Here is a 20,886-nt window from a genome sequence, read left to right on the forward strand (position 1 = left end):
GTATTTGCAGATTCCCATACTACTCCCAGCCCTACTGGATCAGAACTGGAGTGTGTGTGTTGGGAGGTGGGGAGGTAGTGGAGGGGCGGGGGGAGCAGGCAGAAATCTACACCTAACAAGCCCATTGGATGATTCTTTGGCAAATGCAGTTATTAATACCAACAGTATAATTTAGTAAGAACAATTCAGTTTTACTTTGAATCACCTATTTGCCAGCTTTTTGGGGGTGCTGAGATGGAATGAGCAGGAGAAATTTGAATTTTCCAGGAATTAGTTCATTTAGCAAATATATGTTAAATAGCCCCTAGGTGTCAGGCACTGTTCTAGAGAACATTGTTGATGGGAAGTTCCTCCCTCATGGAGCTGACATGCCAGTGAAAGAGAGATGAAGGAAACAAATACCTGACTACAGTGATCCTGCTGGTAGAAGAGGAGGGCTTTTTTTTAGTTTTGTTGTTTATTGTTGGGGGGAGCAATTAAATCAGAAAAGGAGAAATGTAGAGGAAAACAGATTGCCAATGTTTAGAGTTCTATGTTAAAGTACAATGTCAAAATACTATGTTTATATAGTTTGGCTCATAGAAGAGTATAGAAGCTGAATTGGGGGCCCAGTTCTTCAGATTGCTGCTCTAGAATTCCTTGAATGAGGTTTTATAAACTGTTAGGCCAGGCAGAGAAAGAATCAAAAATGTTTTATCCTGTTTCTTTAAATCTTATATTCAGTAAAGGGGATTCTTAGTTGTCTTTTTCCCCCAGTGTCGTGTGCTGATCTTCCAGTCATCCCCCAACTTGCTGGTTGCTCAGGTTGAATGCAGTTTGACTCCAAAATTCTAGAATGTGGACCAGAACCACTGTAGGTGAAACCTAGAGGGTCTGGCTGGAATCTGGTACATCAGGCCTGCTGGATTTACCCCTTGCTGGAGCCATCAGAGAAAACTGCATATGTAGTATATGCAGGGACTACATTTCCCTGTGTGCAGGATGCATGAAATGTAAGCCAGCAGGGGCAGAGGCTTGCAGAGGGCCCTGGGTGAACACCAGGCACTCTTGAGGATATTGAGCAAATATTGGAAGCAGAGAAATTGCTGAGTTGTGAGCCATGGTTTCAGGGAAATTAGTGAAGAAGGAAAATGTTAGGCTCCATTCCCAGGCCTATAGTCCTTTTCTCTCCATTTAATACACTGTTATAAAACAAAATAGTGCTGAATCCGTGTCAAATTCTAGGCAATTTCATCATACCTGGTGTGATTAGCAACATTTAGAATCATCAAATGCAAAAGCCATGACATGGAACATTCACCAGGATAGGCTGCATCTTGAATCATAAAACACACCTTAATAAATTAAAACAAATAGAAATCATAAGTGTTTTCTATCAGACCACAATGAAACTAAACTAGAAATCAATAATAGAAACAATTTCTATTATTGAATGCAAGAGTCAGAAGGAATCTTAGGAATTAGCTAGTCCAGTGCCTTCAGAGGAAGAAGCAGACAGAGAGGTTAAGTGACTTTAGGGTTGCACAGTAAATCACTGCCAGAACCTGGAGAAGGAGGACCCCATGACCTGCTACCTGATCCAACTTATTTTCTCTACTCCACATTACCACCCACTTGGTAATTTCCTGTGTAGTGCTACCAGCTTTTAAAAAATGGTTCTACCCTGAATTTCATCTTGCCCTTGGAGAGCAAATGCAGTTAGATTTATCAAACAGGAGAATGTAAAAAAATAATAACATAAAATTCCTTTTTTCCCACTCTCCTCCAGTGGATAGTGTAGATGCTGAAAGAGGTGAGAGAAGGTGTCTACCACACCAGGATCCTGCCACCATCCTGGAATTAATATCCTTGGGAAAGAGGACTGCTTCCTTCTCCTGGACTTGGCTCCCATGGTCCATTACATCATAGGACATCGAGGGCTTCTGAGAATCCCAGCCTTCAAGAGAATGCTTGGGAACAGAGGAGCCAGGGTTTTGAATTGGGCCTGATGTTATGGGTTTCTAGAAAGTCAGGGCTGCAAACAGGAAACATTCTGGTTCAACGCCTTCCCTCATTTTAGAAATATGGAAGCTGAGGGACAATGTGTCACAGACATTCAGTATCATCAGTTTTGTCATTCGTTAAACATGCTCTGTCAGATGCTTCACAAGTAGTATCATATTTAATCATCACAGCATCCCCCTTTTATAGAGAAGCAAACTGAGGCTCAGAAAAGTGAATTGACCCCAGACAACTAAATAAGTGACACAGCTACATTATTTCACAGATTAGGACCCAGGACAAACCTAGGGTCAGGGTTGCTGGTGTCCTTGGGGGTGTTTCTTTTGTTGTTTCATGAGCCTCTTGGGAAGCACAAAGGGGAAAAAAAAAAGAGGAAGTCCAATCAAAACAGTGCCTCATTTCCTCACACCTAAGTAGGGTCCCCCAGTAAGCACCTGGCTATTTAACTTGATGTTTTTCCTCCAGCCTTTAGGCACGGTGGCCAAACAAGGAACTCCCCTGACTATTCGCACATGAAACAATATTCAGCCATGATTTATTGAAGTTCCATTACGTGACAGTCACTGTTCTGCTGACATAAACGTAGCCCAGTAAATATATGTCTGAAGGCCTCCAGTTGGAGCCCAGCATAACAATCCTTTAAACTGGACGACCAGGTAGTAACGTCAGACATTCACAGCCAGGAGGTTAAGCCTTGAAATCACTGGGCCATGTTTAGCTTTTGGCTCTACCACAGTTGGTTATGTAACTAGGGGGAAATCTCTTCGCTTCTTTGAGCCTCGGGGTTTCTCATCTGTAAAATAAGGATTAAACCTGTGCCCCAGGAGGATCAGTTGAGAAAAGGGATGTAAAAGCACCCTCAGGTGTTAATGTGAAGGCCATGATGTACACACTTACGTAAGAATTTATGCAGATCTGTCTCTTAAGTCTTTGCTTTGCTGTTCCTCAATTATCTTGCCACATCACTCTTCCTGCCCCAAGCAGGAGAGATCTTCTAGTGATTCAAGCAAAACCCTGACTCTACCAGAATGTCCACAAGCAGGGTAGAGACTGTTCCTAGTTGTACCTTTCTTATCTCGAAACCCTCTAGATCAGTGCTGTCCAATAGAATGTTCTGCAAATGATGGAAATGTTTTATACCACATATGGTACTGAGCACATGAAATGTAGCTAGTGCAGCTGAAGAACTCAATTTTTAATTTCATTAATTTAAAGAAGCCACGCATCCCAGGCCTTTGGGCCCTTCTTCTGCCAAGAAGTCAGTATCCCACCCGGCCTATCCTAGTTTGCTTTATTTCACAGAAATCCATCTACAACAACAAAAATCATTCTATCTTGGTTAGTTTTATGATTCCATCCTTCAGTGTGCATGCGAATCGCCTAATCATTATGATAAAACAATTTCTTGGGCCTCCCCCAGAGTTATTAATCTGTAGGTCTAGGGTGAGGCCCAAGATTTTCATTTCTAGTATATTCCCAAGACCACACTTTGAGAACCATGGGTTAATTAAGCATCTTGTTTGGAAACAGCTGTGCTATCCAGTGGAATCAGTCGACACTTGGACACACACCTTGGTGCGATGATTTTCAACACTGGCTGCCCTTTGGAATCACCTGGGGAGCTTTTAAAATTCCTGATGACCAATCCCATCCCAGACCAGTTATGTTAGCATCACTGTGGATATGACCCCGACATGAGTGTTTTTTAAAGCTCTCTGGGTAATTGCAGTCAAGGTTGAAAACTACTGCATTTAATGAAATGTAAGCAAATTTCTATTAAGTGGTGGCAAAATTCACTCTATTTATTATATCACAGGGTCATTGTGAGAATCAGATGAGACCGTGAGTGCTAAAGGGCTTTTATAAACAGTGGGACCTAAGAGTATGGATTTAAGCATTGGAAGAGCAAGTTTGCAAAAATGATGTTGTTAATCAGTTGAACTGAGATAACGCTGCAATCTGCGGTTTGCATTTTAGTACTGTCCCACTGACCAGGCCGCTGCAGGCACAGATGCTGAGCATGTACAACAGTTCTACAACCTTCTGACAGCCTCCATTGATGTATCCAGAAGCTGGGCAGAAAAGATTCCCGGATTTACTGATCTCCCTAAAGAAGATCAGACATTACTAATAGAATCAGCCTTTTTGGAGCTGTTTGTTCTTAGACTTTCCATCAGGTAATCACTATTATTTATCTTCCTCAGTTTACTCCTTCCTTTAAAGAAGTTCAGAACCTACTGTGTTTGTAACTGAATCATGGGTGAAAGTTGGCTCGAGAAGGGAATATGAAGCGTGATCAGGCATTGAATCGAGCAATGGGAAGAGCACTGAATTGGCAGCCAGGACTCCTGGGTTCTAGTCTCAGGTCTAACGGTGACTTACTGTCAGACGTTGAGCAGGTGACTTGCCTCACCAGATATTCTGTTTCCTTCTTTGTAAATGAGGAGTTTGGGTTTGATGATCTCTGATGCCCCTTGCCGCGCCAACATTCTGATTCTAGCATGATCTTCACAGTGCAGGAGGTATTTCCTGGGAGCAAGTATTTGTTTTAAACATTGCATTTACCTCACTGGTTTCTATTTAACAAGTTACTGTTCTAATATACCAGATGGACCTCTAGAGAGTTCCCACGGCATCTTAAACCCTAGTATTTACACAAAGAGGATAGCTTTAGGATCAAAAGATTTGGTTCAACCTGTTATATTCAGTGACACCAAAGAAGAGGTGGTGATTTTTCAAAAAGTTAGTACTCGGAATATAATATTGTCTCATAGAGTCAATATGCATCTTTTCTTAAAAATTTGTATTTTGGGGGCAATGTTTATTTATATCATTGTTAGTATTTTGGAAGTACAGGATCCCCTCAGGTGTTGTTACCACACCACACACACCACAAAGCACCAACAATCCACCACCATAATCCATTGTGCCCACTCCTCACTTTGTTCTCACCCTCACCCCTCCCCCTGGTTGCCTCAGTTGTAGTCAGTTTTCAAGAATTAATTTTTAAGTTTGACTTTATCTGATCCTTTGTTTGGTTTCTCTATTTTCCACATATGAGTGATACCATCCAGCATTTGTATATTTGTCTTTCTCCTCCTTATTTCACTTCACATAATCCCTTCCAGCCTTATCCATGTGACTACAAATGGCATGAGTTTATCTTTTTTGATGACTGAGTAGTATTCCATTGTGGATATATATCATACCTTCTTGATCCACTCATCTTTTCAGGGGCACTTACGTTGTTTCCATAGCTTGGCTATTGTAAACAGTGCTGCAATGACCATGGGAGTGCAGGTTTCCTTTATTAGTGTTTTTGTGTTCTTAGGGTACATAGATACCATGGAGTGGACTTGCTGGGTCATATGGCAAATCCATTTTTAATCCTTTGAGAGACTTTCATACTGTTTTCTAGAGGCTGGATCAGTCTACGATATGTAGCATTTTCAAATTCCACTTTCCTTACTTCCTTCCTTGTATACTTTTGGGACATGGTACCAACATTTCCCCAGATGTTATATAGGAAAAAAACATTATCATTCCCCCTCTTTTTCCTCCCTACCACCCTCTGGTCAATTTCATACTGTGTTATCAGAAACTCACTTAAAGTGCAGGTTCCTGTGTCTCATTCCTAAGTATTTTGGTTTCAAGCTACCTGGGAGGAAATCTAGAAATCTGCATTTTTAAATCACATTCCAGTGATTCTGATGCTGCTGGTCTGAGGCCCAGGTTTTAAACTCTGAGAGTGAATTATCTGTTCTGTGTGCCTCTCTGGAGGATATGCAGGAGACAGAGAGGTGGAATCACAGCTAAAATGCTGGTAATTCACATAATTTACACCAATCTGGTGTGCACAGAAACTGAGCCAGCAGTGAAACTATCATCTGTCAAGCAGGCAACGAAGTGTAAAGTAGGAGATAAGCTCCATGTGGGCAGACACAATACACACCCCATTCACTAAGTTTTTTCCAGTGCCTGGCTCCAGCTCATATTTGATGCTCAGAAATACTTGCTAAGGGAATGAATGAATAAAACTATTCCTCCAGGAGCAGTTAAAGAGATAGTAGCTTGTTCATAGATCCAGAGAGATAGATAACTATGTGGCAAGAGATTTGAAAATTAAAGGAAAAGTTAAAATCAAAGTAAAGACCACAGAGAAATGAGAATTGGTGACACCTAATATTCACTGAGCTCCTCTTATGTACCAGCTACTGTGCATGGACTTTTAAAGCCTTTTCTTAATTCCCACTACAATCTTAATAGGTAGCAATTAGAATTCCCATTGGAAGGTGAGAAAAAGGAAGCCCAGAGAGATAAAAGGAGTGCCTGAGGCCAAAAAGAGCTGATGTCCAAGTAGAAGCTCCAGGGTAGTTTTCATGAGAGAAGAATGGGGTGACTATGGATGTAACACATAACCTATTGGGGCACATTTAGAAATTGCCCTCTATAGCCCCCCAAATTAAAGATTCCTTTTACTTCAGGTCCCTTTTGAGTTTGCAATGGACTCTGGTGCTCTGTGTGTTTAAGAGTCTGCGTAATGGAATTGTAGCATGTAGCCTCAGGCTTTCTTGGTTTTTGACATTTAAGAAAACAAAGGAGAGGCTATGTCAAAGGAGCTCAGAAGGGAAAGGTGTCATGTTCACTGCAGAGAGAGGGTGTGCCCTGGTCTCCACTCCCCAGTCTGTGAGTGCCTGCTCTGCCCTGTACTGTCCCCGCACGCACGGAGAGCCCGGCAACTGATTCGAGCAGTGAGAGCAGAGTCCACGCTGATAATCACTGAGGAAGTCAGCTCAGACAAGTGGTGTGGTGATGTGGAGCAGGAGCACACACACAGGGTGTCTGGGCAGGTTTCACAGCCACCCAGTGGGTTCTGAAGGGTGCCCCGTGACAGCCTGGGGTTCTGGGTGTTAGGAGGTTACCCTCTTGGACCAACCTGTTTGATTTGTTTCTCCTCCCCGCCCTCCATGGCTTGGCCTTACAGGTCGAACACTGCTGAAGATAAGTTTGTGTTCTGCAATGGACTTGTCCTGCATCGACTTCAGTGCCTTCGTGGATTTGGAGAGTGGCTCGACTCCATTAAAGACTTTTCCTTAAGTTTGCAGAGCCTGAACCTTGATATCCAAGCCTTAGCATGCCTGTCAGCACTGAGCATGATCACAGGTAAGCAAAACCTTGCTGTCACCTAAAGTGACTGCGCTCCCTTGCTCTCCTTTCTTGTGTTAAGGTGGATTCTGGCCTTGGCTGTCACACACCCCAGATTAGGAAAATGCCACTTTTCTGAAATCTGTTAAACGAAACCTAGCTTAAACAAAAAGATATACATCTGCAATGAGTCATGTTCTGAGCCTATTGAGTTATCACTGTTAGCAGAACCAATATATAAAAATCTAAATTTCCATAGGTCCTCTGATGACATTTAGAATAGCTGCTTCAGGGTTATTTTTATAGGGGGGATTGACAAAAGATTACCTTATCCAGCCTGTTCTTGTGAGGCAGAGGAATGAGTCCTCCCCCTCTCTCCAGTCCTTGGCTAGTGAGCCAAAGTAAAGTCAAAGAATGGCATGCATAGAAAAGTGCACCTTTACTTCACAACTTTGATTGGCAAACTGAGGAAAATGGATATTTATAAAAAGAAAAAGGGGTTTGACTCAACAAATTTCAATTAAGAACCAAGAGCATAAAACAAAATATTGCCAGGAGCAGTATGCATTTCTCCCCTTAGATGTCTCTCCCTTTCTATCTTTTGGGAGAAAAAGGATCCCAAGGCAGAATGAGAGAGAAAGAAAAAGACAAAGGCATGTTGGGTAAGAAAGAATACCATCCCCTGTGGCTGCCTTTGAGCCCAGCTCCCTTAGCCCCTTCACCCTTTCAGAGTTTCCTGTTTGATCTTGTCCTTCCCAGACTAGGGCCTGGTGAGGCAGTGACAAGAGGTGGTGGTTCCAGAAGAGGGTAGCAGATGTGGGGCTCACCTCCCATCCTTTTCATCCGGCTCAAGCACGGACGAGGCTGTTGGACTGGGGACTAGCATTCAGATTTGATACCCTCGAGTATAGAAAACATGCTTTTCAGGCAGTGGTGAGTTTCACAGCCGAGAAAATGCATCCTTTGGCTCAGATGGGCCCTTCTTACTAATGCATCAGAAATGTGTATTGTTTGTATACACCTTCTTAGGACATCCAGTAGCTAAAGGGAGATGTTTGGGGGTTCTTTAAAGGGTTAAGCTTGTTTAACCTTTACTGGTTTACATGAAGGCAAAGAAAAGTAAGTGGCAGGTGCTATGGTAGGAACTAGCTTGCCCCCTCCCCTCCCTTGTCCCTCCCCACCCCCTCCAGTATTTCAAGCAGTTTTTGGTCTTCAGTCCTGGATGAGAAACCCAGTTCTTCTGATGGGGCTTCCAGACACTTCCAAGGAACAATTAACAACACAAAAGATACAGGCAGTTTGCAAGAATCTGGGTTTGATTTAGAGGGTTTTCCAAAAGGCATGCCGGAACACCTGAGGAATATAAGTACATTCAGGGCTCAAGCATAGCACTCCAGAAATTTTCAGCTCAATTTCTAAACCATTCAGCTCTTCCTAGGACAGATAAACATTCAAAACTAGGAAGTATGGGCCCTCCCTGGTGGTGCAAGGGGTTAAGACGAGCACTATGAAGCTATCCATAGTCACTGCAGCATGAGTTCGATCCCCGGCCAGGGAGGTGACCCACATGGCGCAGCAGACCTCTCCTCTCCTGTCTCGCCCCCTGCTCCCCTCAGCAGTTTATTTCAGTAGATCTGCCTGTTCTGCTCCCCACTCTGTCTTTGGTGAATCCTCTTACCCCTCCCCCCACTGTATCTCTGGCCTGCACCCCAGTTCTCATATGCATAAATAAATAAATCTTAAAAAAAAAAAGAGAAATGCACTCCAGACCCACTGAGTCAGAACCTGCATTTAAAAACAAAAATAAAAACAAAACAAAACTAGCAAGTATGGAGTTTTGTTAATTAAAGACAGGAAAGAAAACCTAGAGGCAGTCTTGGCTTTTGGTAAATAAAACCAGCACATTGCCACCTCCCTGTGGAAAGGAGCATTAAATCTAGCTAATCAACAAGTGGTTGCTCATCTCAGCTTCTGCCTCTGCATGGCAGTGGGTTTTCAGAGATAACACACACCTCTGGAGGGGCAGAAATGTGCAAACTAATACATGTGGGGTAGGTGCTGAATGCCGTGGGGAGTTGTGGGAGTAAGCACAAGGGCACAGAGACCAGGCATGAGGGGTGAGCTCAAAGTAACAGGAGCTAGTCCTGGATAAAAGCATGGGATGTCTTCAGGCTAAAGTGAAGGGAGTAAGAAGTCTAAGCATAAATGAAAATTTGCTAAAGCCATTGAAAATGTGACTGTCATACATTTCAGGGAGGAAACAATTAAAATAATAGTGATGGGAAAGAAGACTGCTAGGTAGGTGAAGGTGGGGCAGGAAATGAAGAACCTTTCACACCTCTGTGAGGAGGTTGGAGTTTATCTTGAGAGTAATTGTATCGACAGTAAGTTTTGACCACAGGTATCACCGCCACACTTGCTGGTTGTGAGTATAAATTAGAGCAGGAAAGAGGTCAAGAGGGAAAAGATCAGTCCAGGTGGAAGAGTTATAGTTTAAAAGGAGGACACCTAAGGCCTACATCTTTGATTTGTTTTACTCTTTAAGTAGAAACTAATGAACAACAATGAAACAGGACATGAGTGCCAGGCAGTCCCAGACTGCAGGGAGTGTGCCAAGAATACAGAATAGAAATTAGGAGACGGTGATGCCAGACCTGACTCAGCCTCCAGGTAGCTGTGTGTTCTTTGGGCCCAGCTGTGCAGCCCGCTGTCCATTTATGTGGAGACTTGCTTGGAAGGAGGCAGGTTGGTGTAGCAGAAATAGCATGGACTTCGGAATCCAGAACCCCCCAGTTTTAATCTAGGGCCTACACAGAATAAATACTCACTACTGAGATATGCATTTCATTTCTCTGAAGCTCAGTTCCCTTATCTGTAAACTGAGGCTAGGAACATCTGGTCCATGAGGTGGCAGTGAGGATTGCAGAAAATTAGGTTTGCGGTATAGCCAAACTGAATTTAGAATGGGCATTCAGTCCACCACATTCCATCCTAGAGGAATAGTGACAGGGACTCCCAAAAATTAGGTGCATGATGCCCCTTTCCCCTGGGAAATCTAGGTAGTCAGACTCAGTGACAAAGCAAACAGATGGTAGCTGTGGAAGTAGTACATCTGGAGATTATCTCCTTGGATGCTTGAGAGAGAGGCTCCACGGGGACGGTGACAGTAAAGGCATCGAGCTGCACTTACAGTCACTGAGAATCCACCACATGGTAGCTCCAGTTCTTGCCCTCAGTCCCTGTCAGCCTGTGCCAAACGCTTGTTATAGCCATAACCGCAAGAAAAATAAGCCCCTCTCTCTCATTTCTGGACCTCACAGTACTCCCTTCGTAATTTGCTAGCTGGGAGAGGGGTGAAATATGTGAAAGCATCAGACAATGGCAGAAAAAGCAATGCCTGGGAACCAGCAGTGCTCGTTGTTGTGAATGTTCATTTTTGTTTGAGTATGGGCTCCTGTGGAATCTCAACTTCTAAGTTATCTCCGCTGATCTTACAAGGTGACTGTGGGAAGGTGATTGTGTTGGGCTATTGGCATTAGAAAATTCCTGCTAAAATTGTCTGCCCCCAAACACCGAGAATTTATGAAAAAGAAATGGCGTCTTAGAAGTTTCACTAGCCTCATTTCCAGGAAGATTCTTAAGAATGTGGATTGTATTGGGAGTTTGTACAAACATGACTTTTTTATTTTCTAATTTTTTGTTCTTCCTCCAACTCTTTGTGAAAACTAGGTGGTGAGGTGGGGCAGGAAATGGTTTCTTTCAGATCATTCTCCTTTCCTACAGTAAAAGGGAGTTCCCCACACTTGTGATAGTCAAGTGTTTTTAGGTCTCCAGTTCGTCTAAAGGCCTAACCATGCCTTTAGACCAGTGCTACACCCTGACATAGGAGTAACAGAAATGCTTTGCTCCTGATGGGACAATAGTGAGGTGATATCTAACCGCAGTTCATTCTGTTTAATAAATGGGAAGCACCCTCCCCCTGCAACCAGAAAGTTAGTCTGAATTACCATTTTATAAATATCCACTCATTAAATAAACACCAAGAGTTCTCCTATATGCCAGGCATGGTGTCAGTCTCTAGGGCTACAAAGTGCATGAATTCTGTCATCAGAAAGTGTATGGTCGACTAGGAAGTTGTATATGGTTATGACATAATGCAATCCCTGTGAAGTATTAGTATGGTGTTCGTCCTTAAAAAGGACAAATTCATTGAAGGGGTAAGTCCAGATTACTGCTAACATTTGGGGTGTGAAAGAAGATAGAGGCACTAGTCATGAGAGCCTTTCCAAGGAGGTAGCATCTGGACATGGGAAGATGTAGAGGAAGGACATTCTGGATCAAGGAAACAGCATAGCAAGAATATGGGAGTGGAACACCTCAGCACATGCTGTTTGGGGAAATGCAAGTTCAGTGGCATTGCATTGTTTGTGTGTTTAATAACATATTTAATCTCAATGGAAAGGAGAGAAAAAATTTAAAAGTGTAGGCCATTATAGTCAATGACTGTATACCTTGGAGTGAACATGAGAGAGAAGACATGAATCCACTGTAGATCGTGGTCTCTCTGCTTCTTGTAGTGCGAGCTGAGAGCGTGTCCTGAGCTGTTGAGAAATTTAAAGAATTTTCAGGGAAAAAAAATTGATTCTATCTGATATTTATCTGCTGGCCTAGCATTATGACCTGCCCTCACAGTAAAATGCATTTTCCATATAAGAAAAAAGGAAATAAGATTGGAAAGACAGTTTTGGACCAGATGGTGGAGGGAATTTTGAGTGCCCTCCCAAATGCTATTTTGCAAATCACCACTGAAAGAAAATTCCCCATGCATTTCTTTTCCCTGCTCAGAAGGAAGGAAGGCAGAACCCAGGGCAGAAAGCAATGAGAGAGTGACAGGGCAGGGCTAGGCAGGTGGCTGATCCTGCCACACCCTCCGCCAGCTGTCTTCCCAGAGCTCCCCTGTTCACTCTAACTGGTTACTTGGTTATCTGGTTTTTGTATCAGATAAAGTCATCAGCTACATTGCAAGGAAAACTAAGTGTAAACTGAGCAAGGCAATTTATAAGACTTTTTTTTTTTAAGGGGTGAGGGTTATCATGGAGTTGGAAGATTAGAGATCTAAGACTAGAGATCGAAATGCTAAGGAGCAGGTTTTGCCCTGTTCTTTCCTAGCTGTGCAATGTTGGGCAAGTTCCTTACCCTCTCTGAATCTCAGTTTTCTCATTTTTCATAGGGATAATGATGCCTACTTGCAGGTTTCCTGTAAAAATTGAGGGAGCTAATATGTACTTTACAGAGACAAAGACACTAGATAATTATTACCCCAAATGTTATTTTTCTGCGCACATGCAGGAAGAGCTGGCTGTTCTCTCTAAGAATCCATAAGCATCTCACACAACCCTACAATTGTGAAAACACACTGTATTAAATAATTTGTGTCTTTCTTTTCCAAATGCAGTTTCTTTTACAAGAACTAGGGTACAGGCCAGAGGTACAGGGGGGTGAGAGGATTCATCAGAGACAGAGTGGGGAACAGAACAAACAGATCAACTGAAACACACTGCTGAGGGGAGCAGCAGGCGAGCCAAGAGAGGTCTGCTCCAACTGCAGTTTTTTTAGGGGCAAAAAAAAAGTTTTATTCAACTTTATAATGGTTTTAGCATTTAAAGGTGTCTGGCACATAACAAATATTGATTGAGTCAATGGGTTGATTGTGAATATCAAAAAATCTGAATTATTTTTAACCCACCGCTTCGTATTTTAGCAAATATGGTCTGAAATGCTGAGAATTGACCTTATTTCAATTCATATTAATTTAATAGTATTTATTGAGCATCTTCCATATGGCAGGCATACAATCCCTTATCCTTAGAGAGTCTGATTCTAAAAATCAAAGACAGACTGAAACACACTGTTACTGCCTCAGCACCGGCTGCCCGCTGACTTGTGGCTTCCTGACCAGTTTGGGCTCAGTGTCCCAGGGACTGCTTCTCAGGGAAGGATGTTATCTATGACATGAGAAGTGACAGTGAAATGACTTCCCAGAGGTAGAGCAGAGCTCGGGGCAGGAAATCCTGTTTGTTGGTTGGTGTTGAGTTACGCACACATCTCTCCCCGGGAGCCCTCTTTTTCCCCTTTGACTAGAACCATATTATTGTCACCATGTTCCTGGAGGCCTGCTCAGAAAGAGGAGCTGGTTTTCCTTATAGGGGCTCTTGATGGCTATCTTCATCTCTTTCCTTGTCCCCTGCTCTTTGCCATAAGGAAGAACGTTTAACATTTCGTTTAGGGGCCTAAGAGACAGAACTGCAAACTGTAGGAAGGCAACATTTTTCTCAAGATAAGAAAAGCTTTCTAATATAATGATTTGAAATTGGAAAAAGCAGCTGTGGGGAGTGAGCTCCTGCCTTGGAGAGGGAGATTTACAGAGACTAGGCAGACACTGTGTGTAGACTTGGTCAAGAGTCTTTGGAACCAAGACTGACTAGAGCAGAATTTTTCCAGCTTTCCTGTGCATGCAAATCACTGAGCATCTTATTAGATTGCAGATTGTGATGAAGTAGGTCTGGGGCAGAGTCTGAGGTGCTGCATTTCTAACAATTCCCCAGGGGATGTTGAAGCTGCTGGTCCAGGAGCCACACTTGAATAGCAATGACAAGAGCTCCCTTGAAACTAGTAATGGCTACCATTTTTAAATACCCAGTGCCAGACACTGTGCCATTAAACAATGACATTATTTAATGTCGTTTAGTAAGTACCTGTTTTGAAAGTACCTGGATTAGATTACAGCAGAGATAGGTGGCACAGAGGCCATTCAAAGCTATTAAGACAATCTAGGTGATAGAACTTGAAGATTCCGTCCAGAAGCAGTGAGTTTGAGAGGAGGAGATAGATGCAAGGAACATAACGGAGCTAATAATCAAAGTTCTTGTAACTGGTTGAATATAATGGGTGAGGGGAGAGGAATTGTTAGAGATTATTAGAAGAGTGATGGGGAGGATTGTGATATCACTAATAGGTGAACTCAAGAGAAGTGACTGATTTGAGGGGGAAGTTTAGTTAGCAAGTGAGTGAGTGGAATTGAATTTTAGACATTGATGATACTAAAATTTATAAAGTATTCACTATAGCCTAGATATTGTTTCAAGTACTTTACATGTCTTAACTCATTTATTTCTCATAACAGCCTATGAGGAGGTACCATAATTAGCTCTGTTTTACAAATGTGAAAACAGATGCAGTCACCCAGCTAAGTGGTGAGTTTTATACCCAGGAAAGCTGTTCCAAAGCTTCTGATGTGTAGGTTTTAGTTTGTAAAATTCTTTATTATTAGCTTCTTAATAACCGCATTTTTTTTCTGAGCAACCTACACATTTAGTATTCATTTAATTGTATTGTATGGGTGCTTGCTCCTCTATTTACCTATTCATTTAACAGATATTTATTGGGTGTCTTTTACATACTAGGCTTGGTGCTAGAGATACAGTGGTGAACAACTACAGTCCATACCCCCATGGAGCTTACATTTTAAAGGGTGAGGCTGGCAATAGTTAAGTACCTAATTTAAAACGTTCTATCCTACCCAAAGGGGGAGAAAAAAAACAGACTGTCACAGGAGAACGTGGTCTAGACTGGAAGTTAAAATGGAAGCTTCCGGGCCTCCCCAGTGGCGCTATGGTTGAGCGCTGGGCTGCGAGGCTGCCCACAGCCTCCGCAGCGCCAGTTCGATCCCTGGCCATAGCGCAACAGACCTCTCCTGCCGTGCCCACGGCTACCCTTAGCAGTGTCCTCCGTCAGTCTGCCTGTTCTGCTCCCTGCTCTGGCTCTGGTGAATTCTCTCACCCTCCCACGCTTCTTCTGACTGTACCCAGTGCTTGTACAAATGAATAAATAAATATTTAAAATAAATAAATAAATAAAATGGAAGCTTCCTTGAAGAAATATTTGATCTAGATTCTATTTGAATCTAGAGGATGAGTAGACCTTAGCTAGATGAAGAGGAGAAAAATACAGGCACAGACCTAAATAGCTATATTATTTCACTGGCTACCTCTCTCTCTCTCTCTCTCTCTCTCTCTCTCTCTCTCTCTCTCTCTCTTCACACACACACTTCCCCTCTCCCTCCCTTTCTCCTCTTTCTTTCTTCTCCCCCTTTCTCCCTCTCTCCAGCTCTTTCTTTCCCCTCATGCTCTCCTCCCTCTCCCCCCACCTCCCTTCCAGTCCCCTGCTTTCCCCCCCTCCTTGCCTTCCTTTCTCTCAGCAGAGAAGTCTATGGCACAGACAGCTAATATGCACAGGAATCCAACAGTGTCTTTAAATACTAACACCACACACAGGTTAGGAATGTGATCTGTTGTCTTTCTGGTTTGTTCTCTGCTCTAACCCAGTGGCTATACTATTGTCTAGCACAGAATAGGTACTCCATAAATATTTGTTGTAAGAAGTAATTAATCAATTAATTAATTAGGTACACAGAAAGTAGGAGGGAGTTACATGGAGGCTGGATTCATCTCAGCAGGAAGAAGAACATTCTAATAATGTTCAAGGCAGCCTGGTAGAATGGAAATAATCTCTGGACTTGAAGAGAAAGAAATTAGTCACTTGTTCATTTTAACCATGTGCAAGTCACGTTTAAATTTCTTATCTATTAAATAAAGATCATGGATGTTCTACCTAATTCTAAAAGTTGTTGTGAGAGTGCAATAAAATACTTTAAGTAAAGGAGCTGTATATAAAGTCCTATTAAAAAATGCTTTTTATTATCAGGGTGAAATGGTGGACTCCTAGTCCAGCTGGTGCCAGACACACTCTTATTTGTGGTGTCTTGTGGTAGGAATTTTGCTTTAGGTTGGAGTTTGAATGAAATGACTCAAATCCTTTCCAATTCATATAAACTATGATTATGAGGCATAAATCCATTAACCATTTCTATAAATTATATTTTAAAGTTTCAAATATATAATGCCTGAGATAAAGTACTGAACTGTTGGATAAGAAATGATCAAAATGCAAGAAATACAAAGAAGCTTGTTTTGCTTAATGGTGGGCAAAGATCTTAGCCTAAACTCTCCTATGTATAATTTTCTAGGCAGGGGAAAATCCAAATGTCTGAGTTTCCTCAGAATTCACGAACTCTCTGTAAACCAGCTCTCAGCCATGTTTACCAAAGCTACAAGGAGAATAGGGGGTCCCTTAAACTAAAATGTCAGTGATTTGGGTTTTAAGGAATTTCAGATTGCTAGGAAGGTCCCAGACACTTAGTGACTCCCTAGCAATTTGAAAATCTTGCTGGCTGCTGACAGTAGTTTGCATGGAGACTGAATTTTATCTCAGCTCTTTTGAAAAAGTAAAGAAGCCACAAATCCAGTAGCTGTTTGAAACAACAAAGAAGGTGCCTTTGGCTTCTAACAGGAGTGTCTCTGAATTCCTCAAGGAATTCCAGGCCTAGGGTTGATCCAGCTGGCAGGAGGTATCGATCTCCACTTGAATTCACTGAATAAATAATGGTTGCCATAGTTATTGAGCAGTCACAACTGGTTGGAGATCAGGGAAAACTCGGAGTTTGGCCATGAGAAAGTCTGTTACAAAGCTCCATAATCAACCCCCTCCCGAAATCCAGCCAACACATTGCTCAGTTTCTTTATCCTGATAATGAATATGGGATCTTGTATATAATGCAAGACTGAGAGGAAGGGAAAGCTTAAATAAATGGATTGGCGTTTTATTCTGAGAAAAGCTTCTCTCCCCAGGTTATGAACCTAATATGATGTATCTCAGTATTAACAGAATTTACTATCAGCAAGATGACTGCCTGATCATGTTATAGCTTCTAGAGGGCTTCACAAAGACTAAAGCTCAGTTTGTTCTTTTTTTAATGTTGTTTATTACACAACGGCACTTACCTGGAAAGTCTAAAAGAAAGGAAAAGAGTTATCTGACCATCTCATAAATATTTTCTCTTTTCTATTTCCTTTCATCCTTCTCTATTTGCAGAATTATTTTTTGCATAGAAATAATCACAGTTTATATACCGTTTTATGTTCCACTCTTTAACTGAATTGTTGTGTTTCTCCATGTTGCTTCATATTCTTCATATTTGTCCTTTTTAATGTCCTCAGACCTTTTTATTACATAGACATACCACTTTTCACCCTATTCTTCCACTCTTTATCTTTTTCCAGTTTTTTAAAATAGATGCTGCTACCCAAAATGTTTCCATGCCTATAGTCTTATTCTGTTGAATTTTTCCTTCAGATAAATTCCCAAGAGTGGGATTACTTGGTCAGAGGCTATGAACATTTTATAGCTCTTGAAATTTACTATTGTATAATAGTTCACTTTTTTTTTTTTTTTTGGTGGGGTGGGGGGTTGGAATAAAACTTTAGGCAGAGCATCATTGTAGGCAAGACTCCTCTTGAAGTTCACTCTTGGGTGCTTCTTCTGCGACTGAAACAAGGGGGCATATTCAGTGATGATAAACCACAGAGATAGGTTTACACTTGGGCTAATGAACTAGAAGTTTCCTGAAACCATGCTCTGAGAAGCTTGGGAGGCAGGAGACTTTATTGTCTTTTGTTTGATCCTGAAGTTGCCAACCATTTGCCAGGTGTAAGGCATTGTCTTAGGAGCTGACAATGCCACGTGTGTGGCCTCTGCGGCTGGCAGGACATATCATGTAGCCACATCTTAGTTGAGCTTCACAGTGACCCTCAGAAGAGGGTTTTATTACAATTGTACTTTCCCTTTTAATTTGTTATGTAACATTTAAAATACACAGAAAGGAATAAAGATATATGTTTCCACCACCTAATGACCCCCATTTCCCCAGAAGGGCAGTGAACCTTAGAGAGATTAAGGCACATGGCTAGTCAGTGACAAAACACAAATTGAAACTTGCGTCCACTGGACTCCAAGCCCAATGCCCTTTTCTCTACATTGTTACATGGAGATGAGACACTTGCAAGTCACAAGCCACTGAGAGTCTGCTGGCAATTATCATGCTTGTGCTTTAATTATAACACATCAGAGCTGAAAGGGACCTTAGAGGTCATTGAATCTAAGCTCCTTCTACAATAGAGAGGGCAGAACTCATCCAAGTCCTACACAAGTAGCCAAGCTGAGGAAGAATACAGATCTCCGGCTTCTGGGCAAGAGACAGGGGTAAAAAAATGTCTGAACAGTTGCTTTGTTTTTCTGATTGACTTTTGCTTTAAGAAAATAACTCTTCTAACAAAAAAAAAAAAACCTCCAACTAAAAATATTAATGTAGAAAACATTAGAAATACTTGATTTCCTATTGGAATGCTATCTTTCATGTCTCAAGAACTGTTTTACATGTAATTAATTAATTATATTAAGAGATGAAATTTTTGACTGAGATAACTGAGGCCCAATTTCCCTCAGGAAAGAGGCACTGATACCTAAATGCTGAGGGAAGGATGCCAGGTTCCTTTCTCATTATAGGGAGATACTCTTTGGCTCTGGAGCAGAGGACAAAATCTGCCTCAAAAAACTGGGTTCAAATCTCAACCTGTAGCTACTGGGAGACTTTAGAAAAATCACTTAATCTCACACATAAAATAAGAGATAATAAAATTTACCAATGGGAGATGTATATGTATATATATTTGTATATATGTATATATATATGTGTGTGTATATATTTTTTTAATAAATATAATATACAGGTGTTCATGACTGGCTACATTATAGAGTACCTGCCCTGCATCCTGCTAGGCCACCTCCCTTCTCTGACTTTTCGGTCTCCACAGCAGGAGGACATGGGCATCTTGTCTAGAGCACCAGGTATAGGGCAATAGGTGTTTAAAGAGGTTAAATAAGGAAAGGAAAGGTGGATTCTCCTCTATGCTAGTTAACGTGAAAACACAAGAATGCACTTTACCTTGCATCTAATCGGTCAGTCCTTACACGAGCAAATGGAATTTACAGAACACCCCGCACACACACCACCCAAGGGAATCTGTCAGATGGGAACATTAATTTATTTGCCTGGATGTGAAAAAGAGTTCTGAAAAAGAGTTGCCTCTTGACAGGGCATGTGGACCTCAGTAGAAAAATGTGTCCAAAATAACAGCCAGCCTGTCATTTATTCAATGTCACTTTGTCAGGAACTGTCTGCTTCATATGTGTTATTTAGCTAAGTTCGTCCTCCCAGAAACTCTGAAGTAGGTGCAACAATTATCTTCATCTAAGAAGGAACACATAGCTGAGAAGTTAAGAGACTTACTCAAGGGTACACAGTGAGGAGTGATGTGATGGGGATTCACCCCCTGGTGCAAATTTGATACCAAAGGCCGTGAACAACCTCGAAGAGGGAGTGCACTTCGCAAAACGCTATCCCAGCTGGTGGAATGGGACAGGGGCCTTGAGTAGCGATGCCGAGTTTCTTAAGATGTAACTGCCACCTCAACTTGCCCTTTTCTCTCTGTAGAACGACATGGGTTAAAAGAACCAAAGAGAGTGGAGGAGCTATGCAACAAAATCACAAGCAGCTTAAAAGACCACCAGAGTAAGGGACAGGCTTTGGAGCCCACCGAGCCCAAGGTCCGGGGTGCTCTGGTGGAACTGCGGAAGATCTGCACCCTGGGCCTCCAGCGCATCTTCTACCTGAAGCTGGAAGACCTGGTGTCTCCACCTTCTATCATCGACAAGCTCTTCCTGGACACCCTGCCTTTCTGAGCAGGAGCCTCCTGAGCAGGGAGCTGCCTCATCTGCTAGCACTTGCTTGCTAAGCAGCAAAGGGATGGGTCTGGACAGCGACCATTTTTTTTGTCCTTAAGAGGAAAAGCAGCTCCTATAGAAAAGACTTTTTTTTTTCTGGCACTTTTCCTTACAACCTAAAGCCAGAAAACTTGCGGAGTATTGTGTTGGGGTTGTGTTTTATATTTAGGCTTTGGGGTTGGGGTGGGAGTTGGGGTATAGTTCATGAGCGTTTTCTAAGAAATTGCTAACAAAGCACTTTTGGACGATGCTATCCCAGCAGGAAAAAAAAAGGATAATATAACTGTTTTAAAATTCTTTCTGGGGAATACAATTATAGTTGCTTTGTATTTAAAAACAACAGCCACTTTGTTCACCAGGGTCAGATGTGTCTTGAGATTGAGCCCTTTAGAATACATTTTCCACATCAAGGGCGTGTATGTGGTGCAAACAAGGCAGAAATTCCCTTTTCTTATTTTCTTTCTTCCTTTATTTTATTTTAACAAATGGTGGAAGATGGAGGATTATCTATAAATCAAACATAGCAAAATGATAATGGCTGTTCGCTTCCATATACAAGTGCAATTTTTAAAGTGCTGTCTTACTAAGTCTTGTTTATTAACTCTCCTTTATTTTATATGGAAATAAAAAAGGAGGCAGTTATATCAGCAAATGACACATGCTAATTTTCCTAGCAGAGGCCACCTGCCCTGTAGAGCCCTTCTGAGGTATGTATGGTCCATTTCAGATTTTAGGCCCATTCTCAGTGGATCCAGATCCCTACCCTGATGTCCAACTGACCTGGAGGGGACTTGGATTACATGGCAAATTGCATACAAATGTATTGGTTGTGTTCTATCAACCCAGCCAGAGTTTCAAAACTTGCCTCAGTTACAGTAAGTGACTGACATTCATTCAGAGGCTCTGGAGCAGTCAGTGAGTCTTAAATGTTTGATCCCTAGAGGAAAACATTCAAATAAGTAGGAACTGGATCACACAGGGTATGCACTGGGGAAAATGTGG

General features: G+C 42.0%; 1 protein-coding gene across 1 annotated transcript in view; it reads left to right on the forward strand.

Moving 5' to 3' along the window:
- Window positions 1-19,842, forward strand: part of NR4A3 (nuclear receptor subfamily 4 group A member 3) — a gene marked incomplete at its 3' end in the record, with an annotated part of 30,174 nt that extends 10,332 nt beyond the window's left edge. The window contains exons 4-6 of the mRNA XM_084236791.1: window positions 3,979-4,178; window positions 6,986-7,164; window positions 19,595-19,842. Of these exons, the coding sequence (XP_084092917.1) occupies window positions 3,979-4,178; window positions 6,986-7,164; window positions 19,595-19,842 (627 nt within the window). The remainder of the gene's footprint in view (window positions 1-3,978; window positions 4,179-6,985; window positions 7,165-19,594) is intronic.
- Between the last annotated feature and the right edge of the window lie 1,044 nt (window positions 19,843-20,886).

This window comes from Talpa europaea (genome assembly GCF_964194135.1).
Source record: "Talpa europaea genome assembly, chromosome: 7".
Taxonomy (NCBI): domain Eukaryota; kingdom Metazoa; phylum Chordata; class Mammalia; order Eulipotyphla; family Talpidae; genus Talpa; species Talpa europaea.